At 42.0% G+C, this 24756-nt stretch overlaps 1 protein-coding gene and 1 long non-coding RNA gene across 5 annotated transcripts in view; one reads left to right on the plus strand and one right to left on the minus strand.

Moving 5' to 3' along the window:
• LOC138932393 (uncharacterized) overlaps window positions 1-24756 on the plus strand; it is a 200257-nt gene that overhangs the window by 115097 nt on the left and 60404 nt on the right. The window lies entirely within an intron of this gene.
• Window positions 14278-24756, minus strand: part of LOC138932408 (LIM domain only protein 3) — a 52543-nt gene continuing 42064 nt past the window's right edge. For all 4 annotated transcript variants that reach the window (XM_070294205.1, XM_070294208.1, XM_070294209.1 and 1 more), the window contains 4 exons: window positions 24566-24677; window positions 24010-24273; window positions 17832-18072; window positions 14278-17511 (listed from right to left, as the gene is read on the minus strand). In XM_070294205.1, coding sequence (XP_070150306.1) covers window positions 17356-17511; window positions 17832-18072; window positions 24010-24273; window positions 24566-24654 — 750 coding nt within the window. In that variant the 5' untranslated portion in view covers window positions 24655-24677 and the 3' untranslated portion in view covers window positions 14278-17355. The remainder of the gene's footprint in view (window positions 17512-17831; window positions 18073-24009; window positions 24274-24565; window positions 24678-24756) is intronic.

Here is a 24756-nt window from a genome sequence, read left to right on the forward strand (position 1 = left end):
GTGATCGAGTGATTATTATTATTATTTGGATATCCTTTTACAAAGTTTACATTAATATTTTCAAATTTCTCTTAATTTCTGTAACTGTAAAAAATAGCTATAGTTGAAGATCGATAGAATCATGACAAGGGGTAGGATGAAGAGAAATGAAACATTCGCGCGTTTCTAAGTAAATATCTCGATGGGATAGGCAGAGCTTTACCGGAAAATACTGAAAATATAAATCCTCTAATATATCGAGAGATTAACGTTCGAACATGTGGCTCGATAGCCCGCCGTGAATCAGGCCCAAAGCCAGCGATATCCCTTCGCTCTCCCACGCGACCGGCCCTTTTCTCTCGTTTGTTAGTCTAAAAAAATTCCTTTCTCTCGCTATTCGCTTTTTTACACTTTAAGTTGCTTGTTTAACTATTGAGTTTTCGCAACTATTCTCTCTTTCTCTTTTTGACAGTTAAAAAAAGACTAGCTTACATTATTAAATACACTTATTAAATAATTATGAATATGCACATAATATTATTAAATAATAATTAACAATATATTTTATATAAACTTTTATATAGAAAAATAATAGAATTTTAATGCATTTATACAATATTCGCGATATAAAAAGTTCCTGTCGCTGTTAATTGTAATAGAACTGAATATTTTTCGCATTTATTTGATGCTGTTAATTATTTACATTATGTTATCTCACTTTCGTATCCACTAATTTGTGAAATAAACGCGACTCCCTCTCGCGTATAGTATCTACATGATCAACGCACTCGAGTTGGTTTGGATCTAGGGTGGTGCAGGGTTAACGGGTGCATGGCAGTGTCCATTTTTTCTCGTAACAATAATTTGTCGTTATCAAATAACGACGCGATAACGTACGTTTCGTTGCGCGAGCCAGCTTTTGCAAGCGCCACCGATAAATGCCTCGACGAAATAAAATTTTACTGCCGAATAATATCCGCGCGAGAGTTTCTCGCTATTGAATTCCCCGACCGTTTTGTAACGCTCCCGCGGTGCCGTCTATTCCGCTCTACGCGCCATTTTATACGCGGATTTCTACCATTCACACAAAACTGTTCGTTTTTTTTGTTACCGGTTACTTCTTCGCTTGTTTCCTTCCAAAAATAACATCTCGTTCTTTTTTAGTTTGATTAGACTGATCGAACGATTATAATAATGTCAAGGAATACTTGGTGAATTTAATTATATTAAATCGAATAACAAATAGCAGAAATTGATTTGGATTAATTTAAATATAAATGCTCTAATATATAAAAATAATAAATATGAAAGAGAAAATGCGATAAAGTTTTATTGTACGAAAAAGCTTTGAGCGAGTGAGAGATCTGAAAATATTTTTTTAAATTTACCTCAAAGTTATAAAAAAATATATCAAACGAAACATTCAATTTTTCCAATTATTCTACTTACCCATATCTACCGTAATAAATATAGCGGCAAGAAAATTTTCTCTACTTTGTTAACTACGCGTGGCCGTCGCGTTTATTCCTTTAGTTCGGTCATCTTAAGTTGTGTCTCATCTTCATAGATATTATAGCGCAGAATCGGGCGCTTGGAATGGAGCAGCAATGCGGAGAATAATGTTAATGAAATACAGATACTATCTCGACGCACAGGGTGCATCCGTCGCCAATGGCGAACTATTGTCGCCGTGCATCCGAGCTCTCGACGGTCGTTGACATCGTGGCTAACCGTGCATGCTCGTCGGCACGATTTTAAGAAACGCGTCGCACCCTCTCGCACCGTCGCTTGCATCGTCGTTTGCATCGACAAACGAGACGTGATCGTGGTGGGAAATAACGGAGGGGAAATGGCGGAAATGGAAGAACCAAAGTCGCGCGCTCCTGCACTCGCGTACGACGACAAGGTCAATAGTTTCGCCGACGCCCGATTTACGCTAGGGGAGTGTCTCTGCTAAATAACGTGTAAACCACCGCGGGCTCGATACGAGAAGGTTATGAACCTACCGCGTTCGCGATAAGGAACGCGCGATACTCTCGCTGTGAACTACGAAGACCGCGCCGCGAAGGAACGGCATCTAATGGCGCGTGAGAGAGAAAAGCATTCGCGGAAATAATGCGATAGATTCGCATGCGGTGGCGGTGAAATCGTATACGTTCCTACAGTCGCATCTCGTCCCTCTTCGAATTGCAATAGAGATAAGTTTAGAATTGAAAATTTCATTATATCGATTGATCTCAACCGTTTAAAACCATCACCGACAGACATTGGATGATTATATCACTTGGATCATGTGAGTGACATTTCGCGAAGAAACGGAGATAAAAAGGGAGGCTCGGTCCGCTCTGCAAGGAACACTGTCGGTTCTACAGTCGTATAAATTATTAATGCAAAATTAGCATTTGCCATTATGCTTCTCCTGGGTAATAAACATCGAATCGCGCGGCATCAATTCCGACAAGAAGGAGTCACTGACTGATTTTTTTTCAAAGCAGCCTAATTAAAGAGTGCCTGACACAAAACGTTAATTAATCCACTCGAGAATCAAGTCCCATTAAAGAGAAGAAAGAGGGATGGGAAAGTGGTGGCAGAAGGGTTGGTCGAAGACTAGCGAGAGAGAAATCACTGGCGCGCGCGGCTGCCGTTCGTAAAGCACGAGCGAGACGTCGCGACGCCCACGACGTTCCGTAGGAAAACGTCGACATTTCGGGAACGGCCGGCGCGAGGGATGCAGGTAAGGGACAAGAGATAGGGATAGAGATTATACAGGGTGTTCCTCAAACATCCATACTACAAAAGAGAGAAGAGAGCATTTTGAATGATTCGACATTGAAAATTTTGATTTTGATGAATTAGACTTGAAAAATGTACAATAAAAATGTCAAATTACAAATTTTCAAATTTCGTCATTATAAATCACATTTTATAATCAACATTCGTCGTATATTCGTATATAATATTTTAGCTTCGATATACAAAAGAGTTTTCTGAATTTATACTGACAAAAAATGCACGAACAATTAATATAATCTATTAATTTTATATTAATCATTAATTAGATATAATAAGTGTCCTAAATTAATAGTTGGTAGTTTAAATTGGATATTCAATTTTACTTGTTTTTGCTATAAATGTTCTCAATCTTTATTAAACAATTGATTTGAAATGAATTATATCAAAACTTTATAAGATACAATGCAATAAGATAGACATGTCAAAATGTATATTATTAAAAATCAAAGAGTTATTCGCAAAAACAATTTTTAATCGAACTTTCAAAATAAATTTTATTCAAAAATTCGTCAAAGAATTCAAGCATTCAAGAATGCGCAATTTTGCGGAACACCCCGTGGGTAAAGGAGAGAAGGAGGAAGGAGAGAAAAGAGGCTTAAAAGTTGAAGGCGAAAGCAGCCGGCAGGCAATTCCTAACGGGTGGAAGGATATGCAAATGCGCGCGAGGGAGACCGCGGGTAATGCCTGCCTACCTGGGCGCAATAATCATTAAAAACTAAAACGCGTGTTCCTATCCCTCCGCTCTCGCGCGAGAAGTGAGCCAAACAGAGAGCCGAACAGAGAAGGAGGGAAAGGAAGAGCAGGGGCGCGCGTCGACGGAGGGACCAAACTTGGATCGAGCTTAGGAAGTTGAAGCTTTCGGAGGAAAGCTCCCAAGCGCAGAAGACCTGGCGCTAATTTCGCAGTCGTGCGGTGAAAGTAGCGCGCCATATCGGGATAGGGTTCCTCTGAGAATGTCGTGTAGATAGATAGATATGTACACGGATATACATATATGTAGCTGATAAAATCGATCATACGGTTTATTCAATATGCGGTTTTTCAACGGTTTTTGCGCGTATAATGCAAAAAGAGAAATAATGATTCAGGCTACGCAATATTATTTCACATCCTGAAACAATAATAAAAAAATAAATTTTAAAGGAATTGAAAGATTAGAGAATATATTCATTTATTTTAAGACAAATATATAAATCACAAGTAGCGATTTAATGAAGACATTTTGAAAAGTTGAGCAAATGCTTATTAATAAAAAATGAATTAGCTTTTAATGAGCTTTATCCTAGCGATAGAAACTGAAGACGTGTTTTGAGATTTCTAGAGCGTGAAATCTTTTTTAGGATCGCTAAATGTAAATCGAAACTGACCTGTTCTACGATCGTAACCGCATGATTCGAAATAGACGGATGAGGTAAAGCTGAGTTAGCTCAATGGTGGAATTAATAGAGGGAGAAGCAGGAATACGCTCTTCTAACACTGCGGAAGAACCATTAGCTCGATTAAATGATTAAGCGGCGCTGTTAACGATTTGGCACTAATTAGATCAACCGAAAACGGGTGACATAAATAGCTATAGTAGAAAAAAATGTAATTACCGATTCCGGCTAACAAAATTTATACAAGTATAAATTTCTCTCATCCAAATTTGTATTCGCTTGGAAACCTACTTTCCGAGTATCCTTTTTAAAGAAAAATGAGTTTCTATTAAGCATGCCACTGGCCATAAGAAAGGGTTAAAGGCTCGACGAAACTTACGCGAGCGAGCGAGCCTAGAGTTTCAAGATCGAAACAGGAACGCATTGGCCGAGGCATTAAAGGGGCAAGCTCCCGGGGAACTTCATTTAAGAGTCCTTGTTTATAAACTGAAACAGGACGCGGCAGAATATAATTCCGCTTCTAATTACCCGGAGTGCTTTGCTTCTTTCACGGAAATCGTCCCGCCTGCCGCCGGTCGTCCGACCGACCGGCAAAAGTTTTGTCCGACCAAAGAGGCCGAGGATAATGGAGAAATTCGATCGTGCGCCGGTCCAAATCGGACGACTGCACTGCGACAGGCTCCATAAATAAAAACCTAATAAATAGCCGGAAGTGGAACAGAGACAAGAGCGCGAGCCAGAGAATGAGAAAGAGAGAAAGAGAGAAAGGGCGGATCGCGGAAGAAACGGAAAGAGCGCGTAGAGGTAGGGTGAAGAGTCCCTGATAATTAAGACCGTTAAAGAGAAAACGAGCAAACGAGAGGCAGAGCACGGCCGCTTTCTCCGTCGGCACGGTATATCCTTGCATCCTCGAGATAGCTAATTAATTTAATTACCGCCTTCACCAGATTTAGCTCCCAGCCTGCTGCCCGCCGCCGCATCGCACCGCACCGTACCGCACTCGCCGCCGTTCTCCGACCGACGATTCGCGTTTCACGGCTGCGGGATAACAATTCGCCCGAAACTCGCGCATCGCCAACCGCCAACCAGGATGATTCCACTCAGTAACGTCTATATTAGGTGTCTCAGTGCCGCCGAAAATTCATACGTTAATTGAAATTGCAATAAACGAGACATATTTTCAATTTCGATTCTTTTACGTAAAACAAATTAATATTTTCACCGCAACTTGAAAGGAGATGTAGAAATTATGATCTATATATGATTTCTCGTGGGAAAAATATAGAGTATTCTTTTATTACTGATATTATCCAGTTTCAAAAAAAGTCGGAAAACTAATCCACTTTAAAGAGAATTCAAATTTTGTATTTTATTTAATACTTACATTAATAAACACCCGAAATTTTTTATTTCTAAGAAATGAAATTGATCGTCCGTAATTTTAAGTGCATAAGAATCTCGAAATCGATTTTTCATTATGTTACTGCGCCACGTGACAAACTAAAAAGCGCAACCGAAGCGTCTGTAATCGTGATTGCTATTTCGTGTGAACATCCATGGCGCGTACGAGGTCGTATAACGAGTAACGAGCCGTAACAACCTGGCAGGACCGGCCCGTTAAATTTAATGTTTATCGACGATAGCGACCGTAAAATTTAATTAATCTAAAACTGATTATGAGCAGCACAGAATGGAGGCAGAACGCTGATTCCATCTGCGGCGATCGGCCCGTAAGCCCCCGCGGATGGCCGACTATAACCCTTCGAGTCCATTTTACTTCACTCAGTGGACCTGACATGGCATAGCCAGGGCTAACGTTTCGATCGGTTGAACTATCATCGGGAAGCCCATGTTAGCTAATCGATCTTTGTCGTCGAACGATCCGCGACGATCCTCGCGTATACGCGCATTTACATTCTGAAATGACATAAGATTTGCATCCACGAAAATTATGTCACGCACTATGTATCTTAATCTAAAAAAAAAGCGTGCGAATTGACTTGCGCGGAGCGCGACGAGATAGATCGAGTCAAATCACCATCGTCTCGCCTCTTACTAATTCCGGGGAGCTACCAACCATAATGTCCCCAACGTGCTCCCCGGGGTGACATGAAAGCGTTCCCTTTAACGACGACGAATCGAGCCACAAGATAGGCGATAATCTTGCCACGATTACGCTAAGGAGACCGAATAATTACGTGCGGGCAATTCGATTTTAGGTCTCGTCCCCTTGGCCGCGATAAATATCCTTGGTGTTTCGCATCTCGTCATCGACTGATAAAGCAAACCGGAGGCCGGCAATGCGTGTGCCATTCTAATCAATCCACGCAATTATTATTGGAATATAATGATATTATTTCATATTTCATGATTTGAAAAAAAAAAAAAAAACTATTTTATATAAAAATTGAGACGTTTCAAAGTACAAGATTTATTTAAAAATGGTCCTTTTTTTATAACAATTTTTTCAAAGTTAAAAATTCCTAGCAATTACTTTATCATAGATTCGATCATTTTCTCGACAATGCGAACGGGGTGTTTCTCGCGATTAACTCTTTTACCACCGAGACGCAAAAAGCTTGGCGAAAGCGCCGGCACGTAGCGGACGTTAAAATTAACGACACGGTAACAAAGTACTAGCGTAAGACTCGAGCCACGTGCTGATGCCGTACGCGCAGTTTCATCAGAACTAGATTTGAAGTCTGACGTAAAGAACTGATGTAACTGCCGAGTTGCTTCGCGGCAATCAAAATCAAATGTTTCGAACTAGCTGGAGCCGCGAATGCGAGCGGCAAATCCACGAGTGGCAAGGACTCGCGAGTGAATAGACGCGTCCGAATCGCGATGCTTCGAATCTGACGGGCTCGTAAGCCGTTTGCTCTTATCGCCCATCGTCCGTTAAGGGTCCTTAGGTACACCAGAGGGATACGCACGCCTCGCACAGGGCAGAGAAAACGAGGTATTCTAGGATCGTTAATGGCACGAACTCTGCAAGAAACGCGCCTCCGTGCGAATCAGCTATAGTTCGAAAGCGGAAGAATGACGTCTCTAAAAATTATATTTTTCGTAACTGCAAGCTTCGAGTAATGAACTTACTCTCGCGACAGGTTTGAGAAATCGTTTTTCAAATACTTATGCACATTTTTACGGCCCTTACAGATAATTTCGCATAATAGCGGGAATAAAGATAGTTGGAATATTAACTCGCAAATATATAAGTCGTAAAAAAAATAAGTAAATAAATTGCAATTGAGGAAATGCGCCGATATACGATACATTCGCGATAAAATGGTAAGAGAGGAAAAAGTGAAAAAGGTGGCGGCTGGAGAGAAATGCGGAAAAAATCTCGAAGCAGGTGACAGTGAAAAAGTTCGAGCGACTATTTGGATCGTAATACGCGGTAATGCCGGTACTTAGCGGAGTATAAATAAGCGTTAAATCCGTGCTTAGGAGCCTTAATCTCTATTTTTTTCTCGAGATGCCTGCTGGAATATATTATCACCCGAGGGACCTTATCGCGGACGGCGATAATGGCGCTAACGCACGCATATATATGTACTTGAGTACATAGCGGCGGGATTTCTTAAAGGAGTAAGCAAGAAGCGGAGTCCTCTTGTGGGAAATCTCCCTTTTCCGGCGTATCCATTCTATTGAGAGCCTAATACGAGAGCTTTCGTAAACAGTATTAATGCCTCGCCAGAGCATCCAGTATCATTCTTATTCTCCAATAGAGACCCATATTTTCTTTTAAAGAGATAATCATAATTTTGAAAAATTAGAAGCTATAACAGACGAAATTACGGGGGTGTTAATTTAGCAGAAATATAATACACATTCTCTATTTCAGAATTGTATATAGAATTTACACAAATAAAATTTTTCCAAAAAGTTAAAAAAATTTATCTCAATTATAAACGAGTTATTGCAAATCGCATTATTAAAGAATGAGAATATCTTATATTGGCACGTTAATACTTCGTTATCACCGTCGACGAGACGCGTTGTATACGCATAGATTTAAGTTTGGTACGTGGCGCGAGTAGTGATTCGTTGGTTGGAAGGAACAACGTCGGTTGCTAACGACCGTCGCCAGACCGGGGGTTGTTAACTGCTGCTGGGTTCGGTTGTCCCCGGGTGAACGTGGTGGCTCCTTCACGTGGGAGCTCGGTACCGAGCTGGAGGAGTGGGCGAAGAGGGTGGAAAAGAGCCACCACGTCGGAGACGCCGGGGTAGGGAATGGCTAAGCTATTCGGAACAATGTCTTGTTAGGCGGTTTGCTTTGAGGTAATCGCCAGGAAGATCCCGGCAGTCGTTAGACTTTCCCTCGCGGACCTGTTTGTTTCGCGGATAATTGCCCACCGATACTCGACTCTAGTCCCTCGTAAAATCCATGAACGGTCTTCTCGTTCCCCTCTCGCGTCTTCGTGGGGCGGGAAGAACAACGTCGGATAGATAGGCGGATAAGCGGAGTTGAGGGAGACAACGAAAGACGCGAATTACCGTTCACTTATAAACAATAAAATCCGCGGCTAAAAGTCAGAACGATCTTCGAGCCGTAACGTAATTATCTAGTATCTAGTAAAATAGAAGAATCTCTAATTTTTCAATATTTTATCAATGTTTAGATATTAATATTATATTCGATGTCTCGTTAAGTAACGTTGAAGAATTTTCAATGTAAAAAGTAAGACAAGAAAACCTGAATGGTCTCAATTTTACTTTCATCACTTTCGTTACAAAAAAAATCTCATTCGAGAGTAGGAAACTTCTAAGTGGTTAAGGCCTAAAAACGTGTATTAATGCGTTACGATATCGAATGCATAATGTTAGAGAGGGAACTCGACGGTCTCGAAAACTTTCGTGGAGAGACCCATTACGAGGCGGCATAAATATTCGACTACGAGACTTCGACGCTTAAGTGGCGAAGCAGTTAGCACCGTCGAGACTATTAATACGCATCGGTAGATCGTTAGTCCGTATTCCCGAAGGTAATATTCTTAGCTTGTCTCGCTGCTGGTCCATATCCTCGCGCGTGAGATCCTCCGCGGCATCTACCACAGTTATTCCTCGCTTCGGTAAAGCTCCTACTCTGCGAATTGTACTCGGTAATACGATAAACGAGACTTTGGAGCTTTAGAATAAGGAAATTTAACATCTTTAACATCCTGCTTACGCATGATTGACATGGTATAATTCTATTCGTGTAAAATTAATACTGTCATCTTGTTCATTTTGTCCGCACCCGTTTATTACAAATAAGTTCACAGAAATATTTTAATATATTTTTAATTTAATACATTTTTGCCCTTTTTACATGTTAAAATAACTATTTAAGTGATAAAATTATGGAATTTAAAAATAACAGGATCGCATCATAAAAATGAAAATGAATCGAATGGCATCTAATAGAACAATAGACTTTCTTAATAATTATTTTATTTATTATAATATGTTTATTTATATGTCAAGAGAAATCAATGTGATGAATTTCCTATAAGGCTAATTTATTAATTAAAATCGCTAATTCAGATTTATCACGCGAAATGTCTATTTGCAAATATTTTACGATAGATTTGAGAGGGAACCCGTATAAAATCACTAATACAGTATGATGAAAATGTTGGCCAATTACAATATACATTTATAGGCTTACGATCGAAGCTCGCATAATTATAATTTTCTACGAGCGCGCGGAAATCCGGCAAACGGAATATTACAAGCAATGAGCTTGTAGTTGGAACTTCATCACTGATTTATGTAACCGCGGTTATATAACGATGCCATTATATCGGACATAGAAACGCATCGTTGCTGCATTGATTATCAGGAAATAGTATGCAACGATTTAATATGTACATCGTTCAATCAGCCTCTCTCGCGCGCGGCAATTATTTCCACATTATTCTACCTACATCGTATACCCGTTGTGTTCTAAGTCTGCATATATGCCGACATATATATAACGAGCGGACCAATGGATTAACTATAACTATGTCGGCCATGATCGATCTACCATAAACATATATGACAAACATGTTTATTAACCTTTTGATGTATTATCAATTTCTATCTTACATTATAGTATGCGCAATACAATTTAGAATAATTATCATATGTGATCATATTATTCCAACTCTCGATGAACCAATATTTGTAAAACTGCAGATCAATATTTGCAAAATAACACGTTTTTGGCACAAACGATGGTTTTAAACGGGCGATTTTAGACTCTCTCTTACGTTATTTTCTCCATCCTTCGAAAAAGTTGAAAACAAGCATTAAATCGCAAAGTTATCTGACTCGCGCATCGATCGATCTTTGCGATGTCCACCCAAAATAAAATCTCGCTCGCGTCACGGGCGCCGATGTGGACGAAATGAGGGCGCGAAAAAAAAGGGAGATTTCCGTAAATAATTTGGCGGCGCAGGCGTCGCCGGACGTCGCAAAGGACAGCCGGCGAAAAGGCGAGAGAGGATCCAGATCGGTGATCGTGCCTCTCTAATATAAGGGAGCGAGAGGGAGAAGGACGACGACCGACGGCCATTAATAAAGCGCGAGTTCCAACGGTCATGCGCCAATCAGCGACCGTGACAGTAGCTACGACATAACAAGTATTTCCCATCAGCGCATTCCGCATGCAAGGATCACTATCCCGGATCGTAAAACGAGCTCTTTTCCGTTGATTAGCGGCGATATGTGCGCGGTTCGTCCTTTCGATCTCGCCATCGGATTATATGGACTGATTGGCAATAGTCGATTGAATTCGGGACCAAGACGACTATTTAAGATATTATAAAATATTGTATTTTATATACATATATACTTGCTTATTTCTTTTTTTGAAAAATTTTATATGCTAGATGAATTCTTAATTTTGAATTATTGATTACTCGAAACAGGTTTCTATTATTTTCTTTAAGAAATCTATTCTAAATGAATCGTTCAAATAATTTATAGTAAAAATAGTAATAAATAATGTAATATTAAACTTTGCGTCTTTCCAATATCTTCATTTGCTGATAAGATGATAAAGTAGCATACCATTCCCTTTCTTTTTTTAATTTTCAGAGCATTTATCAATGTATGTAAATATGTAACAGTTTGCGACATAATTAGAATATCGTAAATTATTGATCCAAACACGTGAAATGTATTCGTGCTATCGACTCGTTAGAAAAAGATCATAGATTCGAAACGAGAATGGTGATCAAATAACCCCCGCAGAATCTCTTTTCCGAAATTCCCCTCATAAACTCCGCTATGTTCTCCTCTCTATATGCCATCTTCGTATCGTTATTCGCCGCTACCCTTCCCTCTCGGCACCCTCTCAGTTTCTCCCCGCGTGCGACACACGCGTGTGCACACACGTGACACAATACCACGACACACCCTAAATATCGAGAAAGTAGATTTTCCGTGTCTTGATATGATTAATGCTCCACTCTCGAGAGATAAAAAGTGAGCGAAGGAAAAGGCGAGGGACGGGAGGAAAACGGCGGAGCGACAGGAAGAGGGCGGCATCAAGAAAGTAGGGTAGAAAGAGCAAACAACGGGAAAACAGAAGAGGAGATCGCGATGGGAGATTGGCCGCGAAATGAGAAATATGGAAAAATAATTTATATCAGAAATGAAACTATCAGTTTTACGATAAACCGATTCTTTTTTTTAATAAGTAAATATAGTATATTACGCGGGTGAAATCTTTCTTGAAAATTCTTTAATCGTGCAGAATCTAATTCCTCGCGTATCTATAACGTCCTTTAAATCCATTTCCAAGAATGAGGAATGAGGCGAGAATGTGAAAAAAATATCAGAGAGAAACAAGGGAAGAAAAAGTAAGGCGCGAAAGAAGACAGAGAGAGAGAGAGAGAGAGAGAGAGAGAGAGAGAGAAAACATCTTGGCGGTGGGTGCGAGGGCGCGAAGAGGGAAGGACGAAGAAAGAACTGTAAGAGTGGTGGTGGAAGGGAAATCGTTTGCGGGGCTGCTGGTGGTCGGCCATCCGTACACTGCAAATCCCCGTCAACCGCATTCAATTACGATGTTATCGCGAATATAGATGACGGTTATTTCCTTCGGTACACCCTATACATAACGCGCGGCCCTACCAAGCCGTCACTCGAATCAAGGGCCGTAAGGTACTGTGCGTATATATATATACGGCGCACACTAACGACTAAACCGTATGATTGTTTCAGGATGTTTCACAAGAGATGTGCTTGCAATTTCTAAATATGAAGTTCGATTTTCACCGATATCAAGCGATTTCCGCACTTTTCGTCCCGCGGATGTTTATTTCAATTAAAATCATGTGACATCTTTATTTAAAAAAAAATTGATGTCTAGACAAGAAGGATCAAAATATTTTATTTTATGAAAAGCTTGTTTTTATTCGTAAAAAAACTTTATCTTAATTTAAAATTTACTTACTTTGAAGTCTTGATGTGTGCGTAATCTTCGAAACTCTCTCTCTCTCTCTCTCTCTTTCTCTCTCTCTCTCTCTTTCTGGTTATAACCTACACAATAAAACAATAAAATTCGAATAAACTTTTATGATATACTAGCAAATTATAATTATAATTATATATCTTCTTCTATTTTGCATTTTCTGGTGTTCTGATCTCCATTTTTGAGACGTTTTTCAGTTTCATAATTATCGTGTCATTTCGGTAATATATTTCCAAATTGCATTTTTGATTCGATAAATTTGCTTTCAAAGTTAATCCGATCCGATATTACAATTACTTAATGTTTTCAAAAGATAAAAATTAAAGTACGACTACTGGTTATGGCCAGAATCTTTTGTTCGCCATTCGACCGAGATGGATGTACGGTTCATAAACGATGTACTTTCGTGTCTACATTCTATTTCACAATCGTGCTTTTAAGAAAAATATCTATAAACTTGCGCGCGAGATATTCGAAATGTCCCTCTTCATTGTATGTATCTACATCGTGCTCGAAACGACGGGCATTCCTAGTATGATATAATGTCGATATGAAAGGAACGTCAGTGGAGATGCCTTGAACAGGCAAAAAATGGACCAAGTAGATTAATTGGAATCTCCCATCCTCTCTTTCTCTCTTTCTCCCTCGTTACCTCCGAAACATGTGTGCGCTAGAAAGAAACAGGCAACGAAAAGAGGAATGAGATCAGAGAGAAAGAAGAGGGGAGTAGAGGGACAAAGGCGGCGGAACGGCAGGATGGCCCGGGGGCGAGCTTTTTGCCGAACACATAATGCATAGCGAAGGATGACACCCTTATCTCATGATCTTTAATTCCGTGAGCCGCCGCGAGGGGGTTACCACCGCGTTGTCATTTGTCGGTTGCACTGCGACGGAATCGGGGGTGGATGAGGTGGAAGGAGGGAACGGGAAAGGAACGGCGGGGAGAGGACGGACCCGCCGGTCGGGCGGATAAAACCGCCACCGCTGTTAACATCGCCGTCGGATACGAGGGGGAGGGGGGGGACTGGAAATTGCCTTGGCTGATTTCATTTCGGGCCAGATTATTTTAAGGGGTTCCATTCTCCCTTTCGTTCCTTGGCCCTCTCCCGCTCAAGCCACTGCCGTCCCCGGCTGACGTGATTAATGCGACTCTGGACGCGGCGGACGCTGACGGTGGTGGTGGTGGTGGTGATGGTAGTGGTAGTGGTGGTTGGAGGGTCGAGATGACGAGTCGCGGCTACTCGCGCGACGTCGAATTAATTCGCCCGAGCACGCACCGGAAGCGAGCTGAAATTGTTAACCCCTTCCGGTCCGTACGCATTAAAGATGCAGGATATTATTTTTGATAATATCTTCGCCGGTGAAATACGGATTAAAGTAGCATGGAGATACGGATTAAAACGACTTCTGGGGGCTGTTCTTATATAAGAATTGATTAAACTGGAGCTTAACGCGCTATCTTCGGACCCCATCGCATAATTTATTATACGGCGTAAAGTTTATTAACCCAGAAGTGTGTGATTTTCAACTGGAAAGAATCAATAATGTTACGTGCTCGATGTAATTACACTGTGTTTCTCTTTTTAATCGCGCAATCAGCGAAATTGATCAAATAAACTCTAAGCGAACAGTTAATCGTAATGCATTTTATTAGATCGAGCGATAGTTTTTTTCATTCGAGATATGACGAAAATAATGGCGATCAATTTATAGCGAGACGCTCGGCGCACAGCTAAAAATGAAACGATCCATCGAGCGAAACGACCTACGTAACGCAATCGCAGCGGCATAAGTTTCCAGTTATGGGTCTCGCGAGCGCACCGTAACGGAGCCGCGCGGCGATTTTGGAGGCGCGTATCCGCGAGTTTTAAGGAGTTCCACGTCCCATTATAAAGTCTTCACCGCGTATAATAGCATTCGGCTCCGCAGGCTGGCGGGCATTAGGGAAATCGCGTTTCCACCCTTCTCGTATTAGCTCGACGCCATGCGAGCCGTCATCCTCCTCCGCCCCCGTTCCTCTACCTCCTGTTCTTTTCATCCCCGTAGCACGCGTTGAATGGCACCCTCGATCGGATCGACGAACTTTCGACTTACCTCGATTTCGGCTTCTTAGCATAGTAGAAAGATGGACCGGGGATGGATGTTCGGATGAGGGAGAGGAGCGAAGGAATTGAAACGCGGAGAGGGATGTGAAGGTGAAGTGAGGATAGACGTCCCGAACGTAGAACGTCGCGTAGGATCTATCGTGGGATATTCGTATTCTTAAAGTCGCGCGACGCGGATCCTCTTGGCTGGAAATGAGAAACACTCTTGGAATACACCAGGTTGTATTTATAAGAATGTTATATTTTCTCGGTAGTAATGGGAGTCCCTCCCCTTTCGTAAAGGGAGAGAGAGGATCGTTAATATATTAATAGAATCCTAGGTAAGAGTGATATTTATATACAGATGAATAAAAAATGGGAAAGAGTCCGTTCCCTGTTCTCTTTGTCCTACTGTGGGAGATAATGTTCATTTCGCTCGCACTGCTCGCCTCTATCGTTTCACCTGTCTCCCTTCGTCATGTCGCGGGATCTTTGTACTAACGCGGTACGACATAATCGTCGGGCGCTCGATCCGTTGCTCTGTTTGATAAGTTTTACAAGTTGTCCGATATAAACAAATTTCCCGTTACGAGCACTTTCTCTCAACTCTCGCATATACGTCGCATCAACGGACAGTGATTACCGATAGACTCCGTTCGAATCCAAAATCAACGCCGACCATTTTAATCAGGTAATTATTAATTTTGTCTCTAGAATGAAATAATGATTCGCAACATATAGATGATTGAGCCATAGTAATATCTATAAGATAAAAAAAAATGTTATTGTGTGTGTGTGTGTGTGTGTGTGTGTGTAACGCCAGACGAGAAAAGTGACAGTGTCCATAGTTATTTTCGCCAACGCGCGATATTGATGCAACCGGCCGGAAACGAGAGAAAGCCCGGATATACGCGGGAATGAGACGGATCGGTATTTCCGGCGTCGCGGGAAATTGCTCACAGTTAATAGCATTACGAGTTCGCGGTTAATAATGTCGCGGCAACCAATGTGGTAAGAGCGTTTTCGTCGATCTCCTTCCTGCTCCCATACGATTACGAATGTTATGCCGTTTGGCGTTTGGTATAGATAAATGCCGTCTGTATTTTTGGCATTAAAGCGTTAAAGCTAAGTGAGACTAAGCCCCTCTGATCCGGCGTGAATTCGCGACTCTCGGCCCAGTCTCGCAAAGTGTCATCAATTATTTTGGATCTATTTCATTATCGGTAATAAATCTTTAAAATGGAATAGTGGAAATTATAAAAAGAATTATTATTTTAATTGTACGATTAATAAAATATTTAAAAATAATTGTCTCCGCTTTTCCGTGAGCCGAGATCTCTGAAAGTACGTTACACTTTCGCGAAAACTTGCCGGACGAAGCTTACGGAAAATAATTCGTCGTGACGCGCGTCGGGCTGTCTAAAACTGAATCTTTCCGCGGCGCTCATTCTCCGAGGGGTTCTTAACCTAATGTTTTTAATTAATCTTTGGTATCAGCTGTCGCGAACTGATCATGACTTGCGACGTAACAGAAATTTCCCGAGACTGGAAAGCCTCACGAGGAATAATTTAATCGGATCAATGCTACGCGACGATGAAAATTTAATATAAATTTCGATACGATATATTCAATGTTTACGTTACTCGATCTTTTCCTCCAATTTCCCGAAATGTAAAAAGATTATTATCTTACTTCTTTTCTCCCTTTCGTGGTTGCGCACTTTCGATCGTAAAACGGGAGATTGCAGGATTATGGCACGTGTTACAGAACCCCTCGCGTCCTCTTCGCTAAAAGTTCTCTCCTTTGAATCGGCGCTTTACGTCCTTATGGATGGACGACGGCGATATCACGAGCGGGATAAGAATCATCTCGGTGGACCTGCGTATACGGTAATTGTTTCGTCTTTTCTCACACACTCGCGGAGTCGGATACGACACAGATATATTTACAGGCGACTCCGCCTCCGTTCACGCACACGTAAATTTTCGTACTCGCGCAGAATCACATATTCTCTCCCATCTCTTCTCGCTAGAAATATATCTTACACGAATCATCTAATTTATTTTTACGTGTGTCGGATGTCGTATCGTATTTTACAAGACGCGTACATGCATCGACAGACGGCACAAAAGTCCAAGGGATGCCTTAAAGATATCTAGAGAATTTTACGACGTCATTTGAACGCTCGCGTTGTCCGTGTATTCGTGTATTCAGTGTATACAAGTATGTATCTGTGTATGCGCTTCTCTCAGTAAATACAGTGTATCGAGCTCTCCAGCTCGCGTATCGCGCGCGCGTATTCTACTGTATTAATATATCATCCGTTAAATTTGTTCATTTTTCACGATCACAGTGATTCCAATCTCCAATCCCGTCACTTTGTCCACGAAATCTCGGATTTCCACTTCGAGTTCCATCTTTCGCGCGATCCTCCCGCGACTTTTCCTCTCTTCTTGATTCCCCTGTCTACATCCAGTTCTATTACAATCTCATTCTTTCAGTCCCTCCAAACAATTTCCATCCTAACATTCTCAACGATGCAACGTATGCTTCCTCCGCGTCTCTCGCTGTCCGGAATCCTCGATTATATTCCACGAGCGAGTAGAAACTACTCTCGCGTCGGCTTTAATAACCGCTGAGACACCTGAGCTTCTTCAAAGGCGGCGAAGCCTCGTTTCAGCTGGTCGGCGCCTGCATAGACATCGGGGGTGGCTTTACCGGTCCGAGGGCGGGTCCAGACAGACCGTTGTTGTTCATGTCACCCGGCGCCCTCGGTCCGCCGACCCCTATAGCCGTCCCGTTCACCGTTGGCGTGCCGCCTGACATTTGACCCTGAAGTCATAAAAGGTCCGCAAGGCGTGAGACGTGGCTTTCGCGTCGCGACATCTTCGCGAGTCTCAATTCGTTAACATCAAAGAAAGTGAATTGGAAATTATAAGGAAGCGATTTATCGCGATTATATCGTGATTATTAAAACTATATTTATTAAGATTATTGCAATTAGCAATTGAATGGAAAATAAGATATTTAGATATTATAAGAATGTATCGTTTTTTTTTTGTTTTTTTTTTTTCCCCTTATGTTTGTATCGCGGATTTATTTTTTGAGCTCGTTTTATCAATCAGACTCGTTCATACAGTTTGTTAACTTACGTTGGGCACATGATTGTGCTGAGCTACCGACTGTCCCAGACCTTGATGAGCCTGGAGCGGATTGTGTCCCGGATGCATGTTCTGACCCGGGGGCGTCGGTGTAGGAGGGAGTTGCCTTTTGATGTATGCTAATGAGGCGGGTGACTGTATCGCCATATTAGCGAACGCTAGCCTCTCCTCGTAATCGTACTCGCAGAGAATCTTGTTCTCGCACAAGTAAAACCGATCGCCCACGCAAAATCTGCAAGCAAAAAAGAGAAACACGCTACGTTGTCGGCCATCGAAATTCGCGCCGATTCACAAATAATCAAGCTTTTGTCCTCAGGTGTATCAATGATTATAAAACAAACAATTAAAGACGATTATACGGAAAATTAGAAACGTTTCCCTTGGAATTAACAAAAAGATTGCATATGTAATTCATCGTTCGTCACTCCTGAAGGATTCAAAGGGAGATTCGGAAAGAACATGATTAACGAATAAAGCACGATCTATCTTGTTTGATATCATCATTTCCAATCCGATCGATCCTAATGCCGGGTGAAGGAAAAGAAAGCGGAGGCTCGGCGAAGGGAGAATGGGAGAGGTGGGGGAGGGGGGAGGGCATCGAAAAAGGAGTTCTTGGATAACGAGCATATAGTACGCATCGAACAAATAATTATTATCGGAGCCTCTGTCCGCGAGAACGGCCACGTATCCGCTTTGATCCCGGCTAGGAAATACGAGAGCGAAATACGAGAGCACGGCGCCGCCGCCGCCGCTTTAGGTCTGGCTCGGGGTAGATACTCTCATAATCGCATGGCAAATAGAATTATCGCGTTGCTGCGCGTGGCTGTTGCTGGCAGCAAGCGCGTGGCTTATACCGGTGTTTCGCTCGTTTCCCCCATTATACGCGTCGTCTGCTAAATGACGCCACACTCCAATTGGATACCTATCCTCTCGCTTTCCTCTCCTCTTCTCTCTCTCTCTCTCTCTCTCTCTTTCTCTCCATATATATGATAGTCCTATTGAATTTTAAATCTATTTAAATTTTAGATTTACCCAACTTAAATTGCTTTGCATATAGTTGAACGATAAGTAAATACATCACACTATTTGATAAGATATATCGAAAAAAAGTTATTTGTTTCATTAAATTGTAATAGACATTTTTAATTAGCCGAGATTCCCGTTTTCAACAAAGAATAATCACATAAACAGACGCGTTTCACATATCAAATTGCGATACGTCAGAACGAAATAAAAAGCGACGAAGAAGACTTTATAGCGGTGGCGCAAATTAAACGAATTAATTAAAATAATACTCGTCGTTATCGTTAATTGATATTCTTACGATCTTTTATCGTATAAGCACGTATTAAATGGACGAAAGCGTATTTATATTTCACCATTAGTCATTTCCCATTAACCCTCAGGGCGATTCGCGGAACGAAGCGCGGTGGGAGAAAACGAGGGGAGGGGGAGGCGTGAAAAAAAAAATTAATATCCGGCGGGCGGACTGCGATGTTCGACGGCTTAAACGAAAATAATCCTTGTAACGCTTCGGAATATCTTTTTCGGCCGTCTGGCTAGGGGCAGATATACCGTCGTAATTGCCCGGGCAATAGAATTATCGCGTTGCACGAGCGCAGTCATTCCGAGCCTTCCATTATGCGTGCGCGAATAATGCCGCGCAAAGCCCGATCCTTTCCCGCGAAAACGGCGCAAATGTCTGCCGTGGAATGATATCGGCGCGCACGCTGTGTCTCCGTAATTTTCCCCTCCAGGCATTTTTTTATACGGACAAGAGAGCTGTGTACGTCGCGGCCGGCTTGAAAACCAGCGCGACATCAAGCAACGTCATACGACGCCCCGGTCGGATATTCTATTCGGGTCGAGCGTACTGGATCTAATTGAACGGACAACCTTGGTTTATATATCGACATTATTAAAACAAGTAACGCTGACATAATATTAATTACGATGTCTCTCACAAGTGCCTCGTTATATCCTTCCCTCTCTCTTTGCGACATTAATTAATAATTATAAACATTTATTTAGTTATAACAAAAGGCAGAAAATGTATTGCAAATTATATAAAAATCATTAAAGAATCGTAGAAATTTACTTGTAATAGCGAAGTGGATAAATTTATATGATTAATACAGTAGCAAAATAAAAATGACCGATGTTGCCGAAATATAGCAAGACTTCCATTTTTCGTCGAGCGTCGGAAATATTTTTATCCACCATGTCACGATCGAAATATTAATATCGCGCCGGGCAAAGGCTCTTTTCACAAAGTTTTAATTCCCATCGTATTAAAGCCCATCGTGTGACGCTCACGCGAGCCAACTCATAAACGCTTAAAATTTGATTTATCTCTCGTTCTGCGCTCATCGCAATGAGAACAAATTCGCCTCCGCCTACAAACGCTTTATTATACAGCGCGAGCGCATCCTGCACACCTACGTAATTGGCGCAATTCCGTAAGTGTTTCCATACAATTTTCTTTTTATTACGTGCCTGCCAGAGCCGCCGCCCCTCTACCCTCTCTTTCTCCGCGTTGCGTCGTACGCATACCAGCACCCGTCGCTGGGATACATCGCGTTGTTTACGGCTCTTCTGACACGTTTCATGGCACCCGGGAGTCCGCGATGCGCTGCAATTTCTTCGTCGTTTAAATGCAAGAGAAGTATCATCGATCGGCAGATAGACGGGTACTTGTCAGCAAAACGGAAAACCTGTGTCTATCTTTCAAATCTGTAGTTTCAGAATTCAAAATCAGAATTCCTGCAGGATACTATATTTCCATTTTACATAAATATCGAATGACGTTTCTGTCATAATCTCGCTATTGATTGCGATGGTCTTAAATCGATTCCGCGCTTAGCTGATTGCGAGAAACATCATCCGATCGAGATTGATGAACCATTTGCGTGGAAGATAGTTCGAGGGAGAGAGGATGGAGCGGATAAAAATCGCGCAAGAGGATGACTCTTGGGTCTGCATGGAAAATTTCAATCCGGATAGCGCTGAGAAAACTCGGTTGAATCTTTAACGAGGGTAGCCCCGGCTGCAGGACAATGTGAAGGGAGAGGGCGACAGGGAGAAATCGAGAGACGCGGAGGAAAGAGAAGGGGATACGGTGCCGACACGAGGAAACGGAAGCGAAAGCGAGGACAACGTCCGGAGCGATGCAACGAGACGAGGTGCAAAGACGGAAAGGAGCCACTGCGTTCAATAAATGATATCGTCGTGGTGGCAATGCGTGACCCCGTTAGAGAGGCACTTTACGGGTCGCTTCGCCGACGCGGCCGTATCCTTCAAAGAGTAATACCGTCTCTCTACGCGAGCTTCGGCGCATCAAAGTTTCAGTGATCCCCGCCATCGTTGCGCGTTTCGATGCCCGAAACGATACGCGACACGGTACGCCAGTTTCTCAGATAAATTCTTTATTCGACGCACCTCTCCCTCCCCCGCAGCGTGAATCTACGAAAATTGCGGGCCAAGGGTACTATTTGAAGATACATTGGGCGAGCAATCGTGATGTTTTCGAAACGAACAAGCGTGTCACGATATTATCGCTTTAAAAAAATCACGCTTTTAAAGGAATATTATATATCGTGCAATTAAAATAATGCTAATAAGAATATTTTATGTTATAATATTTTGAAGCAATCTCATCTATGAATAATAAATTTCACGTCGTTTATAATTTCGAGCCGAGAGCTTCGATTCTACGGGATATCAAATCCAAGTCGCAGGGGCGAAAGTTTAATCGAGTAGTCATTATGTTTAACCGGATTCGACGGAAGCAAAGAAACCGTGGGGAGAGTAGATACGCGCTTGCGCTAGGGTGCATACACGGAGCGGTATATATTCGTATATATATATATATATATATATATATTGTGTGCATCGAGGGCGAGAGAAAGAGAAAAAGGGAGAAAGGCAGACGAACGAGCGAGAGAGAAAGAGAAAGAGCTAATTGCATCGGTAAATCATCCTCTAACCGGGAGGATAGAGGGAGCCTAGTCGCCGCCACTGGCACAACCCTTTATTCTGTGTTATTACAGTCTAAAGTTACCCCGTGTAATTGTTGCTGTTTAATTGCAAACTCTAAGTCGCCTCGTTACAGGACGCGCAGCGCTGCGAGTAATTGCCCTCTTCAAATTTACCTACCTGCTTTTTAGCGGCACGATCGCAGGCGGCTGAATGGAGGGGGAGGAATATTCGCGCACCGAATATTCCGCATCAGGCATATTTGATCGCGAGCGCGCGCTTTAATTGCGCCCGTGCATCATCCACGACACGCAACGCAATTGTTACAATAAATATAACGGCTGAACCGAGTGCAACCGTCTCAATTTGCTTCTTCATGATTCGTTTCCAGCCTCGCGACGTCTCTCACTCGCGTCTTCCAACGCGATCCTTTCCAAAAAGACCGACGACATTAACCCTCCTGCTCGGATTCGATTTTGATTCTGATACGCGACACGTCACCCATCCTCCCCCGCTTTCACCGCGAGTCGCGCGAGCGAGGCGCGTTGTCGAAGATAGACAATACCGGACGATAAAAACGTAAAATTGATGCTCTTTTGTTCACATTGTTTGAGATGTTGCGCAACGTTTGCCGCACGCCTGGACGAGCCATTGCTATTGGCTTCAAACTACATCCTTCTTCGGTTCCCTATCATATCCATTCCCCCGTTCTCTCGCTACCCTCCGCCGATAGAACGGCTACCACCGACTCTATCTCCTGAACGTTGTTACCTCCGAAACGAGTCACTTCCCTCCTAAGCCAGCATTGTATCGCTACAACAGTTTTGTGCTCTCGTTTGTACGTTTTCTGCTATTGAATCGCGACAGGAGCCGATGCCACTCTGTCGTTGTCACATATTGTTTACTACACATCGTCCCGCGGCCCGAGGATAATTAAAACGATCGAAGAAAAGAATAACGGATAACAACGCATGGCTTTGGTAAACAGAGATCTTATTTACTACATCGGTTTCGTATCTTATATAAAAATTCGCGATAACTTGGGAAGGAGTCAATAATATCGATGTCGCGCCCGCGAGGATAAATCTCAATCGAACGCAAGAATTTCACGGATACTTGAAATATTATGCAATTGGTCTTAAAAGGCAGAATAAATGAAATATACGGGATAGAGAGGGAGAGGGGCATCGTGTATGCTCACGTAAAAGCAAGTCCTCTGTAAGGATATATATGCCTTGTCAAAAAATTTATAAAACTTGTCAATTTATACGCATTTGTGTTAAGGGAGATTTAAAAGACATTTATAAAAAAACAAGAACCATAAATGAATCTACATTTTAATCTCCCATCAATCAGTTCATCGTTCAGCAACCGCAAAGATGAGAAATCAATGTCAAATCTCGCTTTAGAACCGAAGAGATTGCAATAATACAAGCGGACGAGAAAGATGGACGAGAAAGATGGACGAGGAATGAATCAATAAGAAGAAGCAGATGGCACCTTTCTCGCACCTTTCGGTGGATTGAGAACCGAGGTCGTCGGATGCGCGAGAACGTGTATGCCGCGGGATTTCTCGATGAAGTCGGACCGGAGAATGGCAGCGCGAGCGAAACAAGAAGAGGTCATGGCGCGGAAAGCACAGGGTGATTTCCCAGCTGACCTGTAAAGCAACCTCTCTTCTTTCGCCTCTCCAATGGATTTTGTCTCACGGACTAGTAGTCCATGGCCGCTTCTTACCCTCTCCTTGTGTCCACGCGAAAAAGATGCATCGTCGTGAAAGCCGTGAACGGCAGAAAATAAAGCACAAAAAGAAAGAGAGAGAGAGAGAGCAAGCATAGAAGGAAGGGCAGAGACGCGATAGCAAATTTACTGATTCGAATTTTCTATCAGCTATTCCATTTTTTGCGCGCAAAGTAATTAATGAACCGTCAATTCTTAATAATTAAAGAATCAATTTTTCGCTTATGTTTTGAAAGTCTGTCTATATCTTCGATATAGCTTAAATCCTAGATTTCTTACAATCTCACTATAATTCATAAAATAATAAATATATATTTATTAGTCTCTAGAATAAAACAATGATGGATTTACGCGTTTTAAATATTTAAAAAAAAAAAAAGCGTGAAAATAGATATCTGACTAAAAGAAAAAATAGATCTAATAATAAGGACAATATTCGATCGTGCGCACTCACCGATGAGTGCACTGTTGACAGGCAAAACAGTCGAGATGATAGACGTTCGTCCTGGCCCTCATAACCATCTCGAATGCCGGTATTTGCTTATTACATGCCGCGCAGCATCCCGTGTTCCCGAAGAGCCTGAGGTAGTCCCTCTTACAGAGGATAAGATTAGCTTTGGTGTATAGGGTAGAGCCGACTTCTCCTAACCTACAGTCGCAGCATCCGCACTTGAGGCAATCCTCGTGCCAGTAGAGGTCCAGAGCCTTGAGGAGGTACCTGAAGAACCGACAATATTCACTGCAGCTTTCGCTCTTACCGGCCGTTAAGCCTTGGGAATTCCTCTTTTATCTCGATATCTAATATATATTTTCCGATAAAAGGCGTCTAATCACTTTAATGATAAAAAAAGCTATATGTAGAAAGATTGATATTTACTACCTCCGACTATCTCCATTCTCAATTTAAAACGAAATATTTATATCGTAGCAGAGTTATTAATAAAAAGTAAGAAAAAGGGACGAGAATACTTTCTTTAAGAATGCAGATTAAATAAAGTGCCGACATTTACCTCTCCGTAATTGTTTTCCCGCAACCGGCGCACTCCTGCTGCGTCGAACCATTTTTATTCGTCTCGGATTTGCTCACGTCCATAGTCATCGTGATCTTGGCTACGGCGCCGTCTGAAACATTAAAAGTAAATAGAAATAAAAAAAAAGCAATATTTCGCACATCTTTTTAATTTTCTTGCATAGAATTAAA

The sequence above is a fragment of the Polyergus mexicanus genome, unplaced genomic scaffold (assembly GCF_030449975.1).
Source record: "Polyergus mexicanus isolate NDT 795.1 unplaced genomic scaffold, iyPolMexi1.0 SCAF_4, whole genome shotgun sequence".
In the NCBI taxonomy this organism is placed as follows: Eukaryota; Metazoa; Arthropoda; class Insecta; order Hymenoptera; family Formicidae; genus Polyergus; species Polyergus mexicanus.